The sequence below is a fragment of the Prionailurus viverrinus genome, chromosome E1, assembly GCF_022837055.1.
Source record: "Prionailurus viverrinus isolate Anna chromosome E1, UM_Priviv_1.0, whole genome shotgun sequence".
In the NCBI taxonomy this organism is placed as follows: domain Eukaryota; kingdom Metazoa; phylum Chordata; class Mammalia; order Carnivora; family Felidae; genus Prionailurus; species Prionailurus viverrinus.
In genome coordinates this window covers 23829801-23854922 of record NC_062574.1, presented here as the reverse complement: position 1 = coordinate 23854922, position 25122 = coordinate 23829801, and the positions used below count along the sequence as shown (strand labels likewise).

Sequence of the window (25122 nt, the reverse complement as noted above, 5' to 3'; positions counted from 1 at the left end):
TACTGAAGTCCCTATGTTCACTCTGCACAGAAGAGATTAGTAGTTAGTTCCCACTTCTTCGTTAGTCATCTGGATAAATGCTTATGTTCATTCTTAACTATTTCTCAGAGTTATACTGAGAGTTCATTACAGGGTTAAAAAAAAAAACAAAAAACAAACTTTAGCTGGAACACTAAAGAAGAACTGGAAGATTCATTTTAACACTTTCTAAAAGAAGAACCAAACATTAGTCCAGCTCTTCTAAAGAACTCACACATACTCTATATTTAAATAATTGGTGGCAGATAGATAAAACAGTAAGTAATCTTTCATTGTGGTTCCTTTTACTTACATGAAATCTCTGATCCACCTCATAGTTGACCTGTTTTCTGAAATCCTTTCAAATGAAAGACAGAAAAGAAGAAAAAACAGAAGCTGGCAATTAATAATAAAATTAAAAACGAATTAAGTAAAAGGTGATGAGTTAATGTTTTTTCTTGATTAAATTTATAGGAAAAAATTTATTAGATTCTACAAGAAATAAATGATTATAATTCCATATTTTATTTTTTAAAATTCTAGAAGCAGCGTTAAGACATATTGGGGGAGTATCGGTCATGTGCCAGTACCTTTTGTGCGACCAGGAAAGTAAGGCGCCGTATCCCATGCTCAACCAGGGTAGCTTTCTACAAACAAAACATGTAAACAGAAGATAGATGAGATCTCCATTCATCCTAAGTTTTACCCCATTTAATCCTCAGAAAGCTCTGACTGGGCAAACACCCTTTTTTGTGTATCTACATCTTGCCTCAATACCTTCAAACTTGCAAATAAACATATCTCAACCTGGCTCTGATGGAATAGGTTTTATATATTGATCTGGACAAAACTGAAGTAGAACTCTGTGGAAAAAGATCACATGAAGTCACCTAAATTCTCTAAGGACTATTTTACCTCAAGGTGGACCTCAATATAATTTCTGCTTATCAAAAATCACGTTAGTGGGCCTGTATTCAAACGTGAAGATTCATACTGATACAGAAACTAAATGTAATCAGAGGGAAAAGAAGAAATTTCCATACCACAGAAAATTCAGGTCCTACACTGTTACTTACAGATACTACCTATCATCAGACACTGCATTCCTAGAATTCAGCAGAACAAGTCCTGACCTTTCTAGTTCTTCTAAAATATTTCCCCGCTATTTTACATGAAGGTATTTTTTTTCAATTCTCTTTAAAAATTGGCAAAAGCAATGTTTCACAGGCTTTTAAATTTACTGGCTACTGACATCTCCACCTGGCATAGGCGAGCAGCATATTAGAAGGCAACAGACACCAGCAGCTTCGAGACAGACTCTCATAGGAGTCTTGGGCCTCTGGATCTAAGCCTTTCTCTATGGCGTACTGCTCATTTATCTCAAAAGTAGAAACAAAGAAACAGGTTAATGAATTAAGTAAGGGACATACTTTTAAAGGTCCCTAACAAAAAGGGGCTACATCGCAACAAAGAGAAAAGCAATGCCACTAGTTGAATGCCCTGAGAGGATATATGAATAATACAAATAGAAAAAAAAAAAAATGTAGATTTTCACAAACCACAGTCAGACTTTAGTTTGATCACATTCCTTGCTGTAACTCGAACCAAGAGCTATGTTCATAAGCCAATTCTTAACTTTCATGATACTATGTATTTTTTAAGTCCAAATTAGCTTCCCCTTATGAATAGGCACATTCCTGAGCCATTTTCCTCCTACTTCTCCATTTCTACTATGGCACTGCTTAGTAATAAAATTAACTAACAGCATAAACAAAAGATAACTGGAAAAATTAATTTTCTAATAATAAATCCCCAGACCAAACATGAATAAATTTTGGCTTACTAACATTTAAAAAGGATCTGTACTGGCATCATACCCATTAATGTAAATAACCAAGTATTGATACTACAGTAAGAAAAAACTGTTTTAGAAGAACACAGTGTAGTGGGGGCTGCCATGGTTATCAGTCTTTAAGCATGCCTAGGAACAGAAACGTTTTTTTCCAGCACCAACAAAGAATTCCACTACAGCCAAGTCCTTCAAAGACAAGCATCAATAGCTATGTTCTGGCAAGGGAAGAAAATAACTTTAATAATGCCATGATTTAAAATCAAAATTGTTATTGCTTTTAAAATTCCACAAGTGGCTGACAATAACAGCAGAGCAACAGGATTCTGATTACATTGTAATAATGCCGGTCTCACAGCAAGTCCACAGCTATTACCCAGCGATTAGGCGTCAGCACCTGGAGAAACTCCATTTACACTGACTGCTTCAATCTCCTCCACAAGTCATTTACAAATATATGATCCTAATTTCTATGAGAGAAAAAAAGACATGCTGGGACTAGAAGATTATTTGGACAATTTGGATCAACCTATTTGATAGTTTAATGTGTGCTTAAAAAAAAAAAAACTTTTTCTAAACTGCTAGGAGCATGATCATGAAGTGAAAAACAAAACTAGTTATCATTTCAGATTTTTTTAATTGCTTCTCCTTCCCTTTCTTTTTATGTTTTTTTTTTTTTCCCCAAAACAAGGAAGTGAAAATGTCAAGTATTCCTGGATAAGCACAGTACCTAATGCAGTTAATAGCTTCTCTAGGCTTAGAATGTCAGCACAGTGTACCCTTAGCCTTTCGAAAAGCATTAGACAAAGATGCTGGATTTCTCTGTGCCTCAGTTTACAAGTTCAGTAAAGGAAAAAGGCAATTTCCTATTGCCAGTTAATGTTACAAATATATGCAGTAAAAATAAAGAAACTGTTTCTTTAAACCAATGTGTGATGATATATAAGCCTTGGATTTGAGGGTAACAAAAAGCCTAAAGTTGAGGTCAAAACAATCAAATATCGGCAATTAGTGCCTCAACACCTGGGAAGAAACGGTCGTATGTTATTTCATCAAGCAGCAGAGTCAGCAGCCACACATAACAGTAGGTCTCTTACAGCTAAGGTTACCTTGGTCACTGGTCTCAGGTTAATTTTATGACGTCACTAGTCCAGGTCAAGAAGAAAGGTAAATTTCTCTTCTAAAGAAAAACTCCCAGGCATGTCCCGTACCTTCACTTCTCTGAAAGTACCTTTTCCTCATCTTGGCCACTATAATCTTACAGTCAATTTGTGTGCTTTGAGAGTATAATGGATTAAAGACTCATCTGAAACACAAAGTTACCATCTTTTCCTGAGTATCTACCATCAGCATTACATGATGTGAATGCCTATGGCACTAATTGCTTATATTGCTAAATTAAATTTTAAAAAACATCTACTGAGCTCATTATAACAAGCAGTATAAGTTAGGTGCTTTCCATTCAAAGGAAACACATGAGTAGTTGTCATTAAGGGCAGCTGAAGAGAGGTGCTTTGGCATCTATCACATGTCACAATGAAATGTAACTGCAGATTATTATTTGAGCATGTCTAACCATTCCCTCCAATAAGACTATAAGCATCTTCAGGGCTAAGAATGTATTATTTACTAAAGCACCTAGATCTGTGACCCTTAGAGCTGGCATCACAAGCCTTAAATTCAGGTTTTTGCTATATCATCTACCAGTGGGTGATCAAGGGACCTTAATCTACTCTGAACTTGAACTTTTCCCCACGTGTATAACAGAATAATTCCTGACTAATCCAGCCCCATGAGACTCTGATAAGGTGCAAATAAAAAAGTTTACATAGAAGCTCTTTATAAAAAAAAAAGTATCATTACTGCTAATAAATATATGATGACCAATTAGAAATGCAAGGAAGAAAAATACATTTTAGTGAGGGCTACTCAGAGAAGGCCTCATGAAAGCGGTGAAATTTGAGACAGCTCTTAAAACAAGCAGAAGAAGGGAGGGAGGGAAGAAGGAAGGAAGGAAGGGGAGAGAGAAAGACTGGAAGGAAGTTAGTGTGAGTAGAAAACCTTTCAGATGAGGACCACAGAAGAGATGAGGTAAACAAAGGTAAATGAGACAAAGACTTAGGAGCAGCAAAGGCTAGACTGTGAGCCTTCGTTAATAGGATGATGTTAAATATCAAGCTACAGATGTATCTTGAGGGTAAGAGAACCAACTCTAAGTGGGAGAATACCTTGGTAAGGGGGCATTTTGGACATTTAACTTTGTGGAAGTGAGCAGAACCGAAGCTGGGGGGAGAACAAGGGGAACACAAATGGATCACAAGTAAACCTGTTGCCATGCCTCAGATGTGAGGTAAGAGTTTACACTAGAATGGTGGCATTGAGAATTTTAAAACTAAGAAGAAAGGGTAAGAGACACTGTAAAGAAAAACCTCAGAGATCCTGATGTCAGACCTGATGGAAATAAACAAGTAAGGATTGTGGGTAGAGGAGTAGATTAATGGAATGGCAAGGAAAGGAAGAAGTCAATGATTTCCAAATGACTAGGGGTAAAGGGTTTGGTTACTTGGGTTTGTTTTGTTTCTTGGGGGTGGTTGGCAGGGGGTCATAAGAGGTGAAGGAAAATGATGGAAATTTAGGTTTAAACTATGAAGTTTGATGTCAACACAATATATCCAAGAGACACAGAATTGAAAGGAGAATGGAAGTATAACTGATACTTTCAAGGGACAGAAGGGAAGGATATAGAAGGAAACTCAGGGGAATCTAGGCCTAGATTTATGGAGTTAAGTCACCAAAGGAAAATATTCAGCAGGCGAATGGAAGTTCAAGACAGAGCTCTGGGAAAGATTTAAGAACACAACTTACTTTCCTTAAAAACATTTTGAATATTTGAGGTCTATATTTCTTGACATAAGATATTCATTACATACTATTAAGTCACTTTGGAATTTCACCCCTACAGGCAGAACTATGTAAAAGACATAGCCATTATCAGTGGTAAGATAAAAGGGTGGATAGGATACATCAGCAGGAAAGCGGCCACCATCAATTTCCACCCAACCTAGGACTTACATTTTGTTGGGTAAACTCTCTGAACATAGCTGCCAGTCTGTCATCCTCAATATCACAGTCAGTCTTGATAGCCACATTCAGAATGTGAATTGGTTCATCCCTGGGGACCTGTAACTCAAGAACACAACACAAAGAAATTAGCAGGCTGGTAAATATAGAGGCAGAGAGAAGTTACAGTACTTGGTAGAATACCTGAAAAAGAGATACGCCTCACAGGACATTCTGGTTTCCCCACTAGTATGAATAAGCAAATTGAAACCATTGATCAGGGGCGCCTGAGTGGCTCAGTCGGTTGGGCATCCGACTTCGGCTCAGGTCATGATCTCACAGTCCGTGAGTTCGAGCCCCGCGTCGGGCTCTGTGCTGACAGCTCACAGCCTGGAGCCTGCTTCAGATTCTGTGTCTCCCTCTCTCTGACCCTCCCCCATTCATATTCTTTCTCTGTCTCAAAAATAAAAATAAAACGGGGCGCCTGGGTGGCGCAGTCGGTTAAGCGTCTGACTTCAGCCAGGTCACGATCTCGCGGTCCGTGAGTTCGAGCCCTGCGTCAGGCTCTGGGCTGATGGCTCAGAGCCTGGAGCCTGTTTCCGATTCTGTGTCTCCCTCTCTCTCTCTCTCTGCCCCTCCCCCGTTCATGCTCTGTCCCTCTCTGTCTCAAAAATAAATAAAACGTTGAAAAAAAAATTAAAAAAAAAAAATAAAAAATAAAAATAAACATTAAAATTAAAAAAAAAAAAAAAAAGGAAAAGAAACCATTGATCAGCATCCACGACAGAGATCAAATAAAGTAAAACACCTAACTTTTCAAAGATAAGGCAGCAAAGGCATTACCCAGAGGGGGACTCAAATCCTGACTTGACATGAACTTGAAGACCACTGTGTCAACTTTTTCATGAATAAAATGGGAATGAAACCATTTGTCACATTTCTTCACAGAATGTGAAGAAAAACGAGTAGAAGAAGCCATCTGAACATATTCTCACATATTTCCTAACAATTTATCAAACAGTGGAAGTATCAAACCATGGGAAAATCACCTCATCGGGAAAAAGCAGAATTATCTGTTTACTGTGAAATGAAAAGAAGGGATTTAATAAAAGGACAAAGTTCTAAACAAAATGCCTATTTTTTCCCCCTGCTATCTAGTCTGCCATTCCCTGAATACTATGATAGCACCATTCTACAAATATATAAGCCACCACTAAGAATTAAAGCAACCACAGCTCGAGTCTTGAAAACAACATTCAGAGACTCAGAGGCAGCTGCAATGGATATGGCTGAGTCCATTTGCTATTCACAGTATGGATTCCAAGATAAATACAGTTTTGTTTTTTTTAGATTAGAATTTATATTCCATTTGTTCCCAAAAATACTTTGATGAGGCATATAAAATTAAATAATATAAAGTAGGGTAAAAAGATGGATTCTTCCAAAGCCAGAAAGATAGCATATACTACAAGTCCTGTGTCTGAAGTACCAAAGCAGTCTCTCAAAGGGAACACTATACCTTGTCTTCATCATACAGAGATGTGTGACCTGCCTCAGGGAACGTGGGGCTTTGGGGTGGGGAGTCACAGAAGCAGCCCATCACTTCATCAAAGATCCTGAAAAATACCAGAGAAATACCCACCATGAAAACCCAAGTGGCAGAAAACCTAAGTGGCAGGAAACTAACGCTGCCATTGCCAGCCCAGTCCACAAGAAGAATCTATTCTGCTCTGTGCTCAATAGTCAACTGAATAGAATCACCAGTGGCTAGAGGTGACATGCAAAATTTCACCAAGTGGCAGAAATTAGGAGGATGGATTGTTTAACCTTTAATAAACCATATATATTTTTTCTTTAAAAAAAAAGAATGATCTACAGCTTTTTTGTTTTTTTCATATGTAAGCTATGAGCACTGCTGTCATCATCGGTCTTAAAGTAACAGAAAGAGCCTGGGACTGGAGCAGTGACAGACCAATGTAATTACCCCTCCCCCTAGGGTAATGCATCAGTATACATCAAGAGATAGATGCTGAATGCATTTAATCAAAAGATGTATCGTCTCTGGTGGGGCTCACTCTGGTGTTGTGTTTAATTTCTCCTGACATTTCACTCATCACAGAGCAGACAGCTTCTTCTGTTAGCTCCTAAGGAAAAGATGGTTTTTGTTTGTTTCTTTTTTTCTGACCAGGCTCATATAACAAGTAGAGGCTTGTGGAGTCTGAATAAGAGGTAGAAATGGAAGAACATATACCTCTCCAAGGACATATACAGCAAGGGCTATATCTCTTTAGCTGGCTCATGGCTATTCTGGGGGCCTTTATTCACTTGGCAGAAATCAGAGACCCCAAAACAGAGATGGCTATAGCTCCCCTTGAACAGACACAGTTCCACAGTGTCTTACCTGACAAAATCTTCGAAAGTCCGAAAAGAGACCATTCCGCCCATCCGCTGACACGGTGGAGTGAATGAGTTGTCCAACAGCACATCGCTGACACTAGCTACGTGAGTCATGCCATAGTGGTTGAGGTTGGAGGAGAAGGACATTCTAAACAGTAATTCAATCAAGTGCATTAGACAAGGAAGTTAGGAGCAGGATTGGGAGAGTAACAATAGAGAAAAGGAGCAAGAGAATACTCTGAGGTAGGGTCAGGTTGCAGAGCAGATTTGGTTTTTTACCCACTGTGGATAGGCCTGTCTTGATGGATTCACATTAACCCTTTCATTTCAATTTTACCCCACACAAGCTATTTTTTGCACCCCCAAATTTCTCCAAATAAAAATCTAAGGATAGTGAAGAACTATGTAGCAGTTTTAATACAAGGACGCCATGGCATGACTAATGAATGAATAGCACACAGGGGTTAAAAACCATCCTGCATCTTCCCCTTCCCTAAAACATTCCCTTTTTTAAAAGGAAGGAAGCAAGCCAAGTGGGCTGTAACTAGGCAACACTTAATCTACTGTAATTCCTAGAGAAAAATGCCTTAAGTATTCACAGATAAATATATGCATGTACAACAACAACTAAGTCATTTGGAATGGTTTAGTAAATCATCACAGAAAGCATCTATCATACAGAAACAAGTCACAGTTTATAAAAGGAACTTTACTGAGGTATTTACTTCTCCCTTTACTGGGCTGATGGGGACAGCAGTTGTAAGGATTACAGCTCCTCCCTTTTTGAAAAAGAGACATTTTTCAACTCGAAATTGCAAAATTTCCTCTTTTATATTTAAACACTCCTATTCCAAAGTAAACATATCCTCACCAAAAGCCCTTAAGAAATCCTAGTAAGATGCAAAAGGGCAGAGCATGGGTCTCAAAGTATGCGTAAGCATGACAAACAGGTGTTAAATGGAGATGCTCCAAGAGAACTGTTTGTTCAAGCTAAAAACATAAGGAGTCTGTATATTCCTTGATGCACCTCAGCAGTATGTACTTAAAAGTAATACTGGGAAGTATTTCCAAATGCCCAATCAATCTGGACGGCCTGTTAGGAAAGACAAAGTAACCGATGCTTTTAGGACTTGCCTGCCATGTTACTGGCATACTGATCAGAAGCAAGTTCAGAACAAGGCAGGGGCACCTAAACTTTGGGGAGCTGCTCAAAAGTCTCCTTGAAGTGCACCACCTGCAGTGTTGCAGGGGGAAGAGAGGCAGCAATGCAGACTAGAGATCTGCATACATACTGTACTCTATTCAAACTGTCATTATAAAAGGCAATGGAATTTTTCAGGGGACAGAGTGCTGGTCACACAGACTACAGAGACTGACACTCCAAGTTTTTATCCCTTGGCAAATGAGGACTGTGAAAAAGGCACTTTATCTTTTGACAGTACCAGAGAGTAGAAAGGCAGAGTGGGAGAGGAAACCATTGATACCATGAATGAAACAAACACATGAAACACGCATCAAGCAAGTCTTACACATGGTGCTCACTAGAAACTGGGATTCAGAGTTGTATGAACTTAGAAATGCTATCATCCTCTTTTCTAGGATCACCAAACATATTTATAAAGAAGCAAGTTTGTGAGGCATTATATCTTTTTCTACCTGCCTGGCATTAGACAGGAAAGATAAAAGGGTTCCAGATAACACTTAAAGGGAACTGCCGCTGAATAAGCTAACAGGCTGTGTTTGTGGCAAACATGGGGTTAACATGGGGCAAACAGGGGAAATCCACTAGTCAGTTTCCCCCACTACTATGCTCAGGGGCCAGGACATAGCTTTTCTGGCAGGCAGGAATGAACCAAGTCCACTCTCAAAGGGCAGACACAAAGACCAAACCAATGCACTCCCTTTTCTCTCCCCATCCAAACTGGACTCTGAAAGCTATAACCAGTTTTGATTACTTAATATTTAAAGGGAGAGGAACAAAACAAACATAAGTCTATGAATATTTCAATGTACAGAACTGATCATCTACGAAGAACTTGCCACCAACTTATTGCTTTCCGCTTTGGCGTTTTGTAGATCCAATTCCAATCAGAACTGCTATCCTCTCAAACTTGCGTTGTGTTGCCTTGCTTGGCTCAGAAGCAGGTGGAATCAAAATTACCAAAATATCACATGTGTTATATATTGGCCAGGAAACTTCTTCACAGGGTTATATACATCAAAGATTTAAATACACTTTTCAAATGTTAATCTTGTAAGTCTGAAATAAAATTTGGTTTTCATATCATTGTAACACTTTAGAAAAGTAGCTAACAAACTGATAAAACATGAGATCAGCTATTTCTGCATTTGCATTCTGCTAAAAGGAGAAGCAAACTCAAGAAACTAAAAATTAAAAAATTAAGAACAATTTGCCAGGGGAGGAGTAACCTAAGGGTTTCTCCTCTGAAAGCCCCAAACTAGACAGAGAATGTAGCAAAAGACGTTTACAGCAAAGCTGAACAGCAGGCAGACAACTCCCCTATCATATACAGCTAGATGGGGGGCTTCTCCATACTGAGGCTTTCCAAGTGTTGCTTTTTGAACAGCTGAAGAAAAGCTGCAGACATGTTTTCCAAACAGAAAGAATAATTTAGTATGTCCAAAGGGGAGCTCAGGACTCCCTAGCAGAAGACAACATAACTTGTCAAATGTAGTGTTAATTTATTTCCCTGATTTCACTATTCTAAGTTACAAAAAATGTGCTTTTAATTGGAAAAGAAACTAAACATACGGTACCTGTTTAGCGTGGGGATGTTCCCTCTGTAATTAAACAACCACAGTTAGTTACTGATAGGTTAGTGAAAGCCATCATAAAAGAATTGTCAGAGCAGATACAGACCGGACATGAAGAGCTCCAGCCTGGCAGCTCTGGCATTCAGCAGACATAATTAAGTGCTCATTACCCTTCACACACCAGGGTGCCTCGAAAGAGGCATACCTCTTGACCTACCTCACCAGAGCAACTGTTGCTGGAAAGGGTTGAAATGGATTACCATGGATTTTTAAAAATAAGTCTACTACAAAAAAATAATGCAGAGTGGTAATAAAACACAACCTCATGAAAATTAATTTAAGCTCTATGGACATGGCATATTATCTTAAGCTTCAACATGAAATGTCACTCTTGACAAGTCTTATAGAATCTTCTTTCTTATTCCTATTTTACTGAAAATTTAGTAAGGAGGTCCAAAGAAGTTGATTCCACAGCCCCTCCCACCTTAACTGCTTTCCTAGGATATGAGATGAACTTATAAACTCTCCTCCAAAGAAAAGTAGCCAGGAATCTAGGTTCCCAGCTATCTTTTGTAAGCCCTTTTAACTATGTCTTCCTCCCACAGACCAGGGAGGTGGCAAGGAGTGGTGGGGGTGTTGGAAAGGAGGGTATTCGGTACTATGGGAGCTTAAAAAACTGAAAATCATGCAGAAATGTAATGATAAATGATTCTGTAACTAGAGTGATATACTTTGTTAAAATTAAGTAATTTGTACTTTTTAATGATTTTAGGGTAATAATTTTTTAAGAGTACTCCAAGTTCAAAAACTCTAGGCCTCTCATAAATAAAACCACACCTAAATTTGGCTAGCCCTAGAATTTCCTGACCAAGTACTTGTCAAAACGATGAAAAAAAGATTAGGGTAAGAATGGAAACTGCAAGGCAAGTTTCCTGCATTCTCTTTGGTCTTTGCCACCAATGCTTTTTTCTCCCCCCACTCCCCGCCCCCCCGCCTTAATTTGATGTCAGTCATTTCCTCAACTGAAAAAAATAATAAAATAAAAAATCCTTATTTTCAATGTTAAAAGGGCAAAATTATACTTACCACCCACAATTTAGGAGTACTGTAAGGGCATTGATTGGTTGATATCTTAACCTTCTAACATTCTTTTATCAGCATTTAATCATTGTTGGGGTTTTCTGGCACACACAGGACTTAATGGGCAGAACATTGTGGGTGGTGCTGATGATATGTGGGAAGGAGGAGAGAGGGAGGAAAATGATGCACTTTCCATGGCAGTGAAAGGAGCAGAATAGACTGAGCTGGCCATATAAATAAAATGCTGTGACATATCACTGCACACAAACTGTATACCTCATGTGATTTGTGAGTAGCAATGCTCTTTGCATCAAACCTGTATCACAGAGCTAATTCATAAGGCAGGAAGAGTAACCTCTGAGTGCAAAATCCTGCACCTTTGCTGTTTGGGTTCTTTGAGCCTCTCATTCAGGGGAAGGGGTTTCAATTCACAAGAGATCCTTAGTTACCATGCACGTAGCCATCCTCAACCAGTAAAAAGTATGCACGGGTTCTAGAACAGAGGGAGTTGTAGCTAAGCAGAAAACTAACAGTAAACGCTAATGAGAATATAGGAATGTCTTTCTTTTAAGACATCAAGGAATCTAAAGAAAGGAGCTACCTGCACAGTCTCCTACCATGAACCTCAATTCAAAGAGAAGAATCCTACAACTGAAGCAATCTCAGGTTCCATCTATTCAGGTTTCTGGAATTTAGAAACCAGTATAATCTCTCTAAACTGTTAACCAATTTCTTAAACTAATAAAATGGTGCCACTGCTTCTGCAGCTACACTCTAATCTCTTAGGGAGTCTTCACAGAATGAGGGCCAAGTTTTTAGTAGAAAAGGGCCTGAAATGAAAAGAACATCACCAACCAAAAGCCGGCCCTTTTTCATCAGCAATTCTCAAGCTCTCATAGGGAGCCCCCTGCTGCTTTGTTATAGGAACCATGAACCATCTACACAGTATGGGGTAAGAACAAAAACTCCCAGCACCTCCAGTTTTTAACAGAAGGGCCTCAACTCAATCATACAAGAGGTAAGTTTAGATGCAGCTTATCCTCTTTGACAGAATAAGAATCTGTAGGGCTGTACATGAGATGAGCACGGAAAGAAGGATAAACTCTATCACCAGGTAAACACTTAACCATGTCCATAATGATCATTTATATATTGTGTTACCCTTACATAAGGAATATTTGCTCAATTTAAGAATATGACCAGTGTGAGGTGCGCCTGGGTGGCTCAGTTGGTTGAGCGTCCAACTTCGGCTCAGGTCACGATCTCGCGGTTCGTGAGTTCGAGCCCCGCGTCGAGCTCTGTGCTGACAGCTCAGAGCCTGGAGCCTGCTTTGGATTCTGTATCTCCCTCCCTCTCTGCCCCTTCACCGCTCATGCTCTGCCTCTGTCTCTCAAAAATGAATAAATGTTAAAAAAAAAAAAAAAAAGAATATGACCAGTGTGGGATACTGCACACTAATGTGATATACTAGAAAGTAGATCCATGGTCAACATAAAGATGAACAACCAAAGGAGAGACTGTATAGGAGTCAAATATGCTATTTATATAGCTTTTAATAAGATAAAATCTACCACATTTCACTGCATACTCATCATGCAAAAGCAGTCAAACTACTCAATCTCTGATAAGGCAGTCAACTACATTTTCAAATACATAAATGGGACATGAATTCACTTTTCATTAGACATTTGCTGTTTAAGCTTTTGGAAGCACTTATAATAAATCTTCATTCACAGTGTTTTGATAAATACTGGAATCATTTTCCTTCCAGCAGATTAGCTCCATTTTACAGATGTGATAACTGAGAAAGCAAAGGGAATATTTTCCAAGGACACTGCTTAATATACAATCATAAACCAAATTCTATACATTTTCTCACCTGTTCCTGAGGCTAGCATTACACTTCAATGTAGACTAAATTTAAAGAAGGACAAGAGAAATCCTTTGAATTCTGAGGTTCTTGGCATTAAGTCACCTCTGATTTTATTGATCTGCCTGCACAGAGTGGCTGGAGAGCCTGCTTCAATATGAATGCAAAGTCAGAGTTGCTGCCTGCTAGCTGAGCCCTCTTTATTTAAGGAACACTGACTTCTCTGGCAGTCACAAGTTCTCTCAGCCTATTACCAGCCCTTCCAGCTGAATTTCATTTTGCTTGATTCCAGCTAGCCCTACATAAATCTTTTATCATATAAAAATGCTCCCAATTCTTTTGCCTTCTAACTTGAAAAAAAAAAAAAAGACCCTATATGAAAATGACGGGGATGCATGCAAACAAGCAGTGGTTACATCAAGCTGTGACTGAAAGCCAGTATAGGGCAAATCTTTTGAAGTAAGGCAGCAAAGCAGAATCAGAAGAGGTCGGCTGAATAACCTACTAGCAGTCGCTAACAGCACTACCATAGGAGAAAGAGCAATTTGGCTGGCTGTGACCAGTGGTGGTCTCCTTGTGTGACTATATTTCTGCAGGAGAATCCAAATCAAGAGGTGTAAAACACATCTGAACCATGTATTTCTACTTGGCATCTCCTGCACCACCTCCTTGCAGTTCAGATGCCCTGATTCCACTGTAGAGCTTTAGTTTACAATAAAATGATCATTGCTTCATTCATTTGCAGCTCCTTCAAAGCCCCTTCTTTGCTCTGCTGGAAGATTTTGCTCTTTTTGAAACAAGTATGCCAACAGAGCTGCAGCATATTACTGTTGCCTGCTGTATAATTAACTGCAAACCCACAGCACAAAACTACAGGGATTTACAGGTGCCCTGGATTCTGCTTTTCCTTCCCCCTGGAATCAGCTAGTCTTCTTTGACAAGAAGGGACCTTGGGCTACCCTAATGATATATTGAGAGTTTTAAACCCAGCTCTCCAATCTTACAAGTCTAGAGTGCCAAAATAACACAGCAGAGACTAGAAGCTGAGCCATGGATACAGGAAAGCACTTTGGTAAGCACTTAAACCTGCTGAGAATCTTCTCTTCTGCCAGATGCTTGCATCTTATCAGCAGACTACCCTGAATGAAGGAAGCAAGCACTGTAGGATTTTATTTATTTATAGCTCATTCTGGCCTGCTAACTACAACCAAGTGCTCCCACTGCTAAAAAAAAATGCTACAAGTTGGATGACTTTTGAGTGTCTCAGTAAGATCCAAAGAACACTCTAATCTCTGGGTGTCAGAGATTATCAGAATTCTCAAGAATGGCAGCAGGCTACTCATTAGTCACATGGAAGGCTTCTGATTTCTAAACTTCCTCACAACCTTCTTTATAAGAAGAAGGCTCAGCAGACACCCACCGACAGCTAAACATTGAAGGTGCCAAGCAGCCTAAACCGAGTCATGACCAAAACATGTGCTTTCAGGGGAAAGAGAACACAGCCAACCTCTTCTGGAGGTGAAACATAAGAAACAGAAAGTGCGTGAATTAAAACATTATAACATAGAGGGCCAAGTTCAGAAGGAGCAAACAGCAGAGAAGGTGCAGTGCAACATGACTTAACTAAAGCATGAATTTCCATCTAAGAAATAGGTGGAAATAAACACCAATAGCTCCTCACCCATTTATATATATACAGAAACATACAACAAAGTATACTTCTATCTCCTGCATCAGTTTTGATGCTTATTTGAATCACGGATTAAAAGTTTAAAAAAAAAAAAAAACTACGTTCACAAATGTGTATTACTTATGAAAATCATTTGGAGTTTTAAATTTCACACTCCCAGATTATCATAATATGCACAGCCACAGAGTTTATGGGATAATACTTTACATATGTTTGTATGAATATAGCTATATTTTAGAAGATCAAATACATAGACTGACTAAAGAACCTATTTGTTTACAGATTATTCTGACTTAATGTGCCCAAAGCTAAGTGAAATCCTAAATGTCAAATGATTCCATGAATTGTCAAAAGTAAAGACATTCAGAACGATGCCTTAGTTTAACAAGATTTTCCATCACCAGCACTAGAGAATGATAAACTAGGGTTTTGGAATGGGAAAAAAGACAAACACATACACACACACCCCTAGGGCTCTAAACCCTGACTCTCACTAGAGAAAGGAAGAGAAAAGGGAATGCTGAATGATCTAGTCTGAGCTCAAGGATCAATCCATGTAAAATACTGGCTGAATTCACTAAAGAGCTGGGCTGATGGAATCTCAGACAAGAGAAATAAATCCTGAGTCTAGATAATAATAAAATGTTCTTTCAGTGAAGACCAGCTGTCCTGACGATTCCTACACCAAGAGAATGACTGAAAAAACTCACTTGGTTGTGGAGGGGCAGAGAGAGAGGATCCCAAATAGGCTCCACACTGTCAGTGGGAGCCCAATGCAGGGCTTGAACTCACGACCCATGAGGATCATGACACCTGAGCCAAAATCAAGAATTGGATGCTTAATGAACTCAGCCACCCAAGTTCCCCAAAAATAAAATCTTTAAAAAAAACCCAACACAACAAAATCCCCTCCCCTCAAAAAAATTCTCATACAATAAGAAATAGCCTTTTTATTTTTATTTTATTTTTTTTGAGAGAGAGACAGCGAGCGAGCACACAGAGGAAGGGGGAGAAGGGTAGAGGGAGAGAGAGAGAGAGAGAGAGAGAGAGAGAAAGAATCTTAAGCAGGCTCCAACTCTCAGTGCAGAGTCTGACATGGGGCTAGATCCCAGGACTTTGGGATCACAACCTGAGCCAAAATCAAGAGTCCGACCCTTAACCAACTGAACCACCCAGGCGCCCTGGAAATAGCCTTTAAATCTCAGAAGAAACACACCCACACCCACACCCACACCCACACACCACATATATAGGTTTCCTATTATGCTTAAATCAAGAAAATCTCTGCAGTTTCTGTTCAAGTAAAGGGAATTTAAGAAGAAAAGGGTATATCTATACCAGAAGCTTCTCTGGGTGAAGCTCTAATAACTGGATCCTCTGGTGAGTAAGACCTACAGATGTCAAATAAAATTGCAACTACAGCTCCCAGAAAAAACTTGGAGTCTTGGGTACAAGATCAAGAAGATAACACACTTGAAAGATTTTAATGTTTGTTTGTTTATTTTGAGAGAGAGACAGGAGTGTAAGCAGGGGAGGGGCAGAGAGAGAAGGAGACACAGAATCCGAAGCAGGCTCCAGGCTCTGAGCTGTCATCCCAGAGCCCAATGCGAAGCTCGAACCCACGAACTGTGAGATCATGACCTGAGTGGAAGTTGGACGCTCAACTAAGTCACCCAGGCTCTCCAAGCAGATAACATACCTTACCTTGACTGAAGCCTACTTAGCAGGAAGGATGATTCAGAAAATCATAGAGATTAGAAAGAAACTGTTCAGTCATCTCCTTTTTAAAAAAATATTTATTTACTTATTTATTAAATGTTTATTTATTTTTGAGAGAGAGAGAACAAGCGAGCACGAGCAGGAGAGGGGCAGAAAGAGAGGGAGAGAACACCAAGCGGGCTCCGCACTGATGGCTGATAGCACAGAGCCTGATGTGGGCTCGAACTCATGAATTGTGAGATCATGACCTGAGCTGAAATCAAGAGTTGGACACTTAACCGACTTAGCTACCCAGATGCCCCCCGTTTTTTGTTTTTTTTTTTAATATTGGGAGGAATAACTGTCCAATTATACTGAAACATAGAGTGTCAAGCAAAATTTCAGTCAATCAAAATGAATAAGCCCAAAGTCAACAATACATGGTATACTTAAATATCTGTTAAGAGGATAGATCTCATATTAAGTGTTCCTTCCACAGTCAAGTAAGTTCTAAAAGTATGTGAAATGTCAAGCAATACAAAGGCCCATGATGAATTTAAACAAAAAATAAAAAGGACCAAACATGGTGGCCATACACTACCTGTTCAAAGGGTGTCTTCTCCCTTCTTAGAGGCTGCTCTTTTCATTGGAATTTGTGTTTTACCTACTGCTCTAAAAATCAAAACATGTACCAATGGGACAGGTCTTCAATTCAAACAGTATCTAAGGTGTTTTTGAGAAAAAATACTTTGCTTCTGTCAGTTTGCAGACAGCCATGTTTCTTTCATCCCAACTCATGAGGGCTAAATCACTAGTCAAAAATAAACTGCAAGAATGGAATTTCACCAGGTGACCCCATATGCAACAAGAGACTGTGGTCTTGCTTTGATAACATAGCTTAGGAAGATACTCACTTCTAAGGATTGCTGGACAAAGTTAATCTACTTCAAATGAATGCCTAGCTAGGAATGTGAAAAACAAGCACCAGGAAAGAAAATGCAAAAACTGGTTTAAGAATATATCTGTTTTCTCCCTCAAGAATTTTTGGTTTGTTAACCCCAGGTGGTAAAAATATTGTAAATTCTGTTTTACATTGATAAGTAAAATATGTATATTCATATGCCTGTTCTCTGTCCTCATTGAATAATTTTTAAAAACTATTTCTTTACATGTTTATTTATTTATTTTAGGGAGAGAGCAAGCAAGCAGGGGAGGGGCAGAGAGAGAATCTCAAGCAGGTTCCATTTTCACCATGGAGACCCGACACGGGGCTCGATCTCACAATGGTGAGATCATGACATGAGCTGAAATCAAGAGTCGGGTGTTTAACTGACTGAGCCACCTAAGGTGCCCCTCATTGAGTAATTTTTAAAGTATGCATAAAATATTGTAGTAGGGGTGCCTGGGTGGCTCAGTCGGTTGAGTGTCCAGCTTTGGCTCAGGTCATGATCTCAAGGTTCGTGAGTTCGAGCCCTGTGTTGGGCTCTGTGCTGACAGCCCAGAGCCTGGATTCTGCTTTGGATTCTGTGTCTCCCTCTCTCTCTGCCCGTCCCCCCGTTCACACTCTGTCTCTCTCAAAAATGAATAAACGTTAAAAAAAATTTTTTTTAATATTGTAGAATATCTATCTACACTATCAGATGTGGATAATTTCTATAACTAGTAAGAACAAGAAACCTAAGAATTAGAGGTATTTGGGTTTTTTTTTTTTTAATCCATCCCAGGGGTACTACCATTAACATAAAATAAAGAGGGCTCAATGTGACTGTCCTAATTAATTTTTAGTCTAGAGCTGAGCTGCCCATGTGGCTAGGAAGTGCTTGAAATAGGGCTAATCTGTATTGAGACATGCTGTAAATGTAAAACATATTCTAAATTTCAAAGACCGAGTATGAAAAATGAAAAATATCTCATGAATAATTTTTTATTACATATTGAAATGGTATTTTGGATATGATGAGGTAAAGAAATTGTGCAAGGTAATTTTATCTGTTTCTTATTGCCCTTTTAAATGTGGCCAACAAAAAAACTTACATATGTGGCTTGCATTGTATTTCTACTGGACAGTGCTGGTCTAAGTAGCAGTGATTCTTAACTGCAGGTGCTCATCAGAATTATCGTAGGAGCTTTTTCAAAAAGTGGTCCCCTGGAGCCTGGTTCAAAATAAAGCAGAATCTTGGTAGTCAGTATTTCAAAAATATTTCCTGGGGCGCCTGGGTGGCTCAGTCGGTTGAGTGCCCAACTTTGGCTCAGGTCATGATCTCACAGTTTGTGGGTTCAAGCCTGGCATCAGGCTCTGTGCTGACAGCTCAGAGCCTGGAGCCTGCTTCAGATTCTGTGTCTCCCTCTCTCTCTCTTCCCCTCCCCTGTTTGTCTCTCTCCCTCTCTCTCTCTCAAAAATAAATAATAAACATTTAAAAAATAAATAAATAATTCTGAGACTCATTAATTTAGAGGTTATGGGACATTGTGTCCTTGAGCTTTACAAGCTTGGGAGTAGATTGGGAGTAGAAGTAACACTGGTAGACTGTCTCCTGTAACTTATTTCTGTGGAATAAGAACCAATATGCTCATTGCCTGCTTGCTGAAAACAATAAGAATAGGAAAGAATAATAGTACTAAAGCTGGAAAAAAAAGTTGGAACTTGCCTCAAAACTAGTTAAAATTAAGAGACCCTGGAATTCTTTTATGAGATGAATAGGCCTATTATATAATAAAGAATTTGACAAGCCTTTGTCCCTGGTTCCTGGGAGAGAAATTCTAAGTCCTTGGAATTTCTCAAAAGAAACAGAAGTATCTTCATTATTCACGAGCCCCTTGGATTACATCTGAGTTTATGCTAAGAGATGTGATAACTCAAGATAGGGGTTGCTCACTAGAAAGACCAACCTTATGATTAGAGGGTTGGAGGCTTTGAGGCAGCTGGACTTCTGGGGAGGGGAAAGAGGTTAGAGATGGAGTTTAACTGCGGTCTGTGATTTGATCAATCATGCCACTGTAATGAAATCCTGATAAAAACTCAGGACACTGAAGCTCAATGGAACTTTGTGGTTGGTGAACACACTGATAATGCTAGGAGGATGAGTACCTGATTCCAAAGGGAAAGAATGGGAAAGCTCTGTATTCAGGACACACCCAGACTTTACTCATCTGGCTGGTCCTGATCGGTGTCCTTTATAATAAAACTGTATTCATAAGTATAGTGCTTTCTGATTTTTGTAAGTTGTTCTAGTGAATTATTAAACTGGACAGGATGGTGGGAACCCCAAATTTGTAGCCAATTGGTCAGAAGTGCAGGTGGCCGGGTGCCCCACTTGTGGCCCCATCTAAAGCAGGGACAGTTTTGTAAAGGACCAAGCCCTTAACTTGTATTATGTGACCTAACACAAGGTGGTTAGTGTCAGAATTCAATGTCAGTACACCAGTTGGTGTCAGAATAAGGTCATACCTTCAAACTGTAACAAAAACATTTGTAAGAAAATATAAAACCTTATAAAACTAAATTCAAGTAGCAAATCTATGATATGTGAAAAGGCTGTACTCTAAAATTGAGTATATCGTTCTGTGATTAAATCTGATGGCACATTTTATACTCCGAAACTAACAAAAGGACTTTACATCTAACAAGGCATTGGAGCAATGTTAACATTTTTCTGGTTTTCACAAAGATTATTTTTACCTTTCCTCCTTTACTTGTCCTTACCTGCACCTTTCCATCACTGCTGCTGCTGCTGCTACTAACCCAACAGTTTATAATTTTATATACATATAACCAAAGAAGATTTGAGACAGAAAACAGGATCACAGTTCTGTTCAAGTCTGGTCTTTGGCTATTGGGATGTGTAAATCTTAGATGTCGGGAGGGGCAAATAACCATGTTTTGAAGCCATAACAGGAATAACCAAGACTCATACCTTTGAGATGGAAAGGTGAATAAGATTTCTTAACAAACAGTTAAGAAGCATTTCTCTCATTTTCCAGTCTACTTTCCTTCACAAAACTGGACACGTATCCTCAAATAACAAAGTAGGACAGGGAGAGCAATTCAAAAAGACAAGGGGAGCAATGAGGAGGGAAGGAAATCTGAAGCAGCTCTGCAGCCTGACTACAAATCACTGCCCACAGGGAAGAGGCAGTAGAAAGCAGGAAGAAAAGGAGAATGTCCTGAGAATTACAAAGAGCATTAAGTATAGCATGTAGTTCTCTACAATTATTCAAGGAATGCGGGAGAAGAAAGAAGACCGAGTGCTGAGCCCATGTGTGCTGTGAGTACCTCGCCGCTCACTGAAGGACAACCATTCGTTTCTAGAAAATGAGATTCTGAAATCCATGGAGGCAAAAATGTACCGAGAGATGCCTGCTAAATCAAGGATATATGCTTTTCTCTGCCAGCCATAAGGTATTTTTGAGGTAGAGATGTGAAAGGATCTTCTGAGACAAAGAAGAGAAGTACTTTTTCTGAAGATGTGTCCGCTCATCTGCTGACCTCTGCTGGATCAACAGTGGCATCCAGTGGCCAAAAGTCTCAGCACAGACTTCTTTGTCTCTAGGAAGGGTTTCTATTGCTTTGGGTGAAGTGGCAATTCAGAAACAAAACCATTTCTGTTGTCTATAACTAAGGATCCCCAAAGACACAGTACTTTGTAATACAAAGTGAAGAACCAAAGGCCATAAAGAAGAAATGGAGGGGGGCAGCTTAAGATTAGCTGTGGTATTTATATTTCCTGTGGTATTACTAAAATGAATAAAAATACAGGAGGGGATGAACATATCTGTGGGTGGGAGTAGGTAGGTTTTCACTGCGTCAGAATACTTTAAAAATAAATCAGTATACAACATATTTTTATTTTAAAACGAAAGCAAAACTACAACAAATTTCCATATGCACATTTTATTTCTTAAAGGACTTAGGAAAGAAAAAATAATGGAATTAACCTGGTTTAATTAAACAGTTTATTCAAATTTCAGTTTGCACCTGAAGTGTAATTTTTAAAAACTGATTTGATTTTCAGCTGCTAAATTCAGATGTCTGTTTTTAGGGAGAGAGCAAAATTGGCTCAGGTATAGCCTTAATGTATAGCAAATAAATAGAAAGGAAAAACATTCCACCCAAGATATTTTCATGTTCCAACTGCTTGACTTAAACTGCTAAAAAAGCGATTTTCTGGCAAAGTTCCAGTAAGTAAAATGCCAGTAAATTATCACTTAAAAAAAAGAAAGAAAAGAACTATGTTTTCTCAGTGACATAATACAAGCAAACATGAATGATGGAGTAATCTTAAAATTTTTATCTTACTTAGATTATATTTCATCTCTCCAGGTCAAAGATAAGAAAAAAAAAGTGGGTACCAAGAGGCTCTTCTCTCACGATTTAAATCTGTTCATTTTTGGGGCGCCTAGGTGGCTCAGTCCATTAGGCATCTGACTCTTGATTTTGGCTCAGGTCATGATCTCACGGTTCGTGGGATCAAGCCCCATGTGGGACTTCACGCTAACAGCACAGAGCCTGCCTGGGATTCTCTCTCTCCCTCTCTGCTCCTTCCCTGCTTGCACACATGTGCATGCACTCTCTCACTAAAAATGAATGAATAAATAAATTTGTTCATTCTCTGCTCTATATTTCTAGCCAAAACCAAAAACCCATGGAACTGTCACATACATTACTCTCAACTCTCATGATAGATCTGGCTGGCTCAGATGCACATCCCAGCTCAAACTCACCTGTTTGGATGCGATGTGGGCAGCATGAACTGGAATTCCACCACGCAGGTATTGTCCTTAAGCTGGCGATGTTGGACGCTGTTAAGTTCATAGGCAATGTAAGCCCTTCGAACATAAACCTGGTTAAAAAGTAACCCTCAGTAAATACACTCCTTCAAAAACAGAAACTAAAAGATGGTTAGCCAGGAAAAAGATAGTCTTGAGAAGAGGGATGCAATGTAGAAGGAGGCTCTGTACATAAATAACTTGCTTTAATTAATAAAGCTGCAGTCTTAGGGCACCTGGGTGGCTCAGTTGGTTCAGCGTCCGACTTTGGCTCACATCATGATCTCACAGCTCGTGGGTTCGAGCCCCGCATCAGGCTCTGTGCTGACCACTCAGAGCCTGGAGCCTGCTTCGGATTCTGTGTTTCCGTCTCTCTCTGCTCCTGCCCCTGTCTCTCTCTCTCTCTCTCTCAAAAATGAATAAACATTAAAAAAAAAAATTTTTTTTTAAGTTGCAGTCTTAAAACTACACCCATGACTATAAATGAAAATAAAATTAACCTGCCTCTGCTGGACACCTCTGGCTGGGCCATAAACCTTTCACGTGAACCCAAACTTAGGGAGAAGGTTTGATCATTAGTAAAAGAAAGCATTATTTCAGTAGAAGGTAAAATCAAGCAGTGAGAAAAATGAGAGGTACTGATCTGAGCCACCTGAGGAGTGAAGGCAGAAGATAGAAACAATTGTTGTACAGTTCAACTCATTTACTATCTTGTATCTCTTCGTTTTGTTGTCCCACTACTCCAAATTATTTTAGATTATTTATAACCCGCCAAACCCTAGGCAAAAGCAGTAAGGCATAATTTGACATAACATCTCAAACACACTAACCTGACTCAAGAGTTAAAGAAATAGCAACAGGTTACATCACAGCAAAAACCGTAAGTGTGACCTTGTGCACTTCACAGCCAATTTGCCATGCACATAAAATGCTACATGTGATTCTATCATCATGTGAGGTATATAAGGAGATTTCTCATTAAATGACACAGAAGCACTCTAAGATACTTAGATATTTTTAAAATTTGGTATTTACTGAGTAGGATACATTACATTCCATCCACAGACTACCAATAAAAAGTAAGCCAAAGGAGCTTGCAACAGACTGCAGTGATGTCATATTACATAAAATCATCTAGAACACTCTTCTTCCATCTTCAAAAAACATCTACCTGGCAATTTATAGCCATTATTCAGGGCCTGCAATTTTTGTGCTTAATGAGGTAGTGTGCTGGAAACAGAAAAGTCTTTGAGCCAGATTGACCTGGGTTCAAATGCAAACCCTTCTAATTATTATCTACATAAATGTGGACCAGTCACAGTCAACCTCTCAGGAGTCTCACTTTCCTTTTGCTTCATGAAGTAATTGTAGGGTTAAATGAGAAAAGCAGTAAAGCAACTAAAACACAGTTCATTATATGTTATTACTTTCTTTCTCATGACAAAATATTTCAATAGAGTTGCTTAAAAATTCAGAATATAACTAAAAATCCATTTTATTTGGCCCAAATCACAAAATGGTACATGTTCTGGTCAGCCATATATTTTTTCATTTATTGTTTTATATGGAATCCTAATTTATTCTGAAATGAGAGAATTCAAATACTTGGAAAGTAGAGACTATTGAAAAATGCTGGCAGCTATTTTCCTATGATTGGACAAGTGGTGATTAGTTCAGCTGAAAACACCTGAGTAAAGCAAGCATTTGTTTCAAAGGAAAAGAAGACTCTACTCTTTAGCACCAACCTTAAGCCCAAAGAAAAAGGACTGATACATTAGCCAAGTGGACAGAAGAGATCAGCTAGAAACCAAGAAAAAGGTGATATCACAATACTTTGAAAACTTACCTCCAGAGCTGCCATCCTCACTACCTGGTTGCTGTGATAGAAGAAGTTTGGTAGGACATCAAAAATAGATGTTTCAGACAAGATGAGTTTCTGGAAGGTACAGAGACAAGCTTAAGCCATTACATCCAAAAGGGAACAATTTCAGTGGACAATATTTAGCATTTTGAAGCAGATAGAGTAACCTAAGAATTCTGTCTAGGAATGTCCTGTATAAACTCACCTTCTTTGTGCCCCAGCTTCTTCAGCTACAAAATGGGGGCGGGGGGGGGGGGGTGGGAATGACACCTATCCTCATGGGTCTGTTGCGAGCATTAGAAGAATGAAAATATGTAAAATTCTTAGAATAATATAGTGACGCATCATAGCTAATATTAGTGCTAAAGACCATAATTAACAGCCTTCCTGACATATATCTGTACTCAACTTCTTAAATACTGTCTCAATCCTCCGCTATGGTAAGCCACAGATTTGGACCCCAGTTGAAACCCTATATTTCAACTATTAACCAAATAAACAAAAATATCCTTTCCCCTTTTCTAGCTTCCCCGGAAGGAAATCTGACAGAGAGCCTGAAGATTCCCTTGGCTAGATAGAACAATATTACTCTTATTTAAAGGTAGAAAAACAAAGTCATTCCTGAGAAAATGGTTCTGTCTAAAAAGTAATAGTCAAGGTCCTTTCAATTAGTAGTAAAATTAGCCAAAACTCTTTATAAAACTGGTTCTGTATAAAGCTTAATAGTAAGCATTATAATAAGATAAAACTTAAATGACGTAAGTGGCTTTGTCTCTAGAAGACTAACAACTACCTGTTTATACATCTGATTCAAATACCAGACATCAACTAGTGCTACCACTTAATTCTAGCCTAGAATACTTTCTAGATAAAAGTACAAGAGGTAGAGACTTCATTTTTAAGCTAAATCACAATTATAATAGCATTTTTATGAAAAAAACAACATTAAGTATAAATCATTTTATAAAGTCAAGGCATGAAACTTCATTTCAGATTGATTAATTGAACCAGGCTTAGGAATAAAGTGGACAAGAATGCACAGTGGTAGAAAAGGGCTT

At 38.9% G+C, this 25122-nt stretch overlaps 1 protein-coding gene across 13 annotated transcripts in view; it reads right to left on the bottom strand.

The window, feature by feature from the left end:
* Nucleotides 1-25122, bottom strand: part of ACACA (acetyl-CoA carboxylase alpha) — a 281044-nt gene that overhangs the window by 114048 nt on the left and 141874 nt on the right. For 10 of the 13 annotated variants that reach the window (XM_047831855.1, XM_047831859.1, XM_047831864.1 and 7 more), the window contains 8 exons: nucleotides 24050-24139; nucleotides 22159-22277; nucleotides 10103-10126; nucleotides 7329-7472; nucleotides 6447-6543; nucleotides 4940-5047; nucleotides 609-665; nucleotides 332-376 (listed from right to left, as the gene is read on the bottom strand). In XM_047831855.1, the coding sequence (XP_047687811.1) occupies nucleotides 332-376; nucleotides 609-665; nucleotides 4940-5047; nucleotides 6447-6543; nucleotides 7329-7472; nucleotides 10103-10126; nucleotides 22159-22277; nucleotides 24050-24139 (684 nt within the window). The remainder of the gene's footprint in view (nucleotides 1-331; nucleotides 377-608; nucleotides 666-4939; nucleotides 5048-6446; nucleotides 6544-7328; nucleotides 7473-10102; nucleotides 10127-22158; nucleotides 22278-24049; nucleotides 24140-25122) is intronic. The other 3 variants (XM_047831857.1, XM_047831856.1, XM_047831858.1) reach the window with 3 other exon arrangements.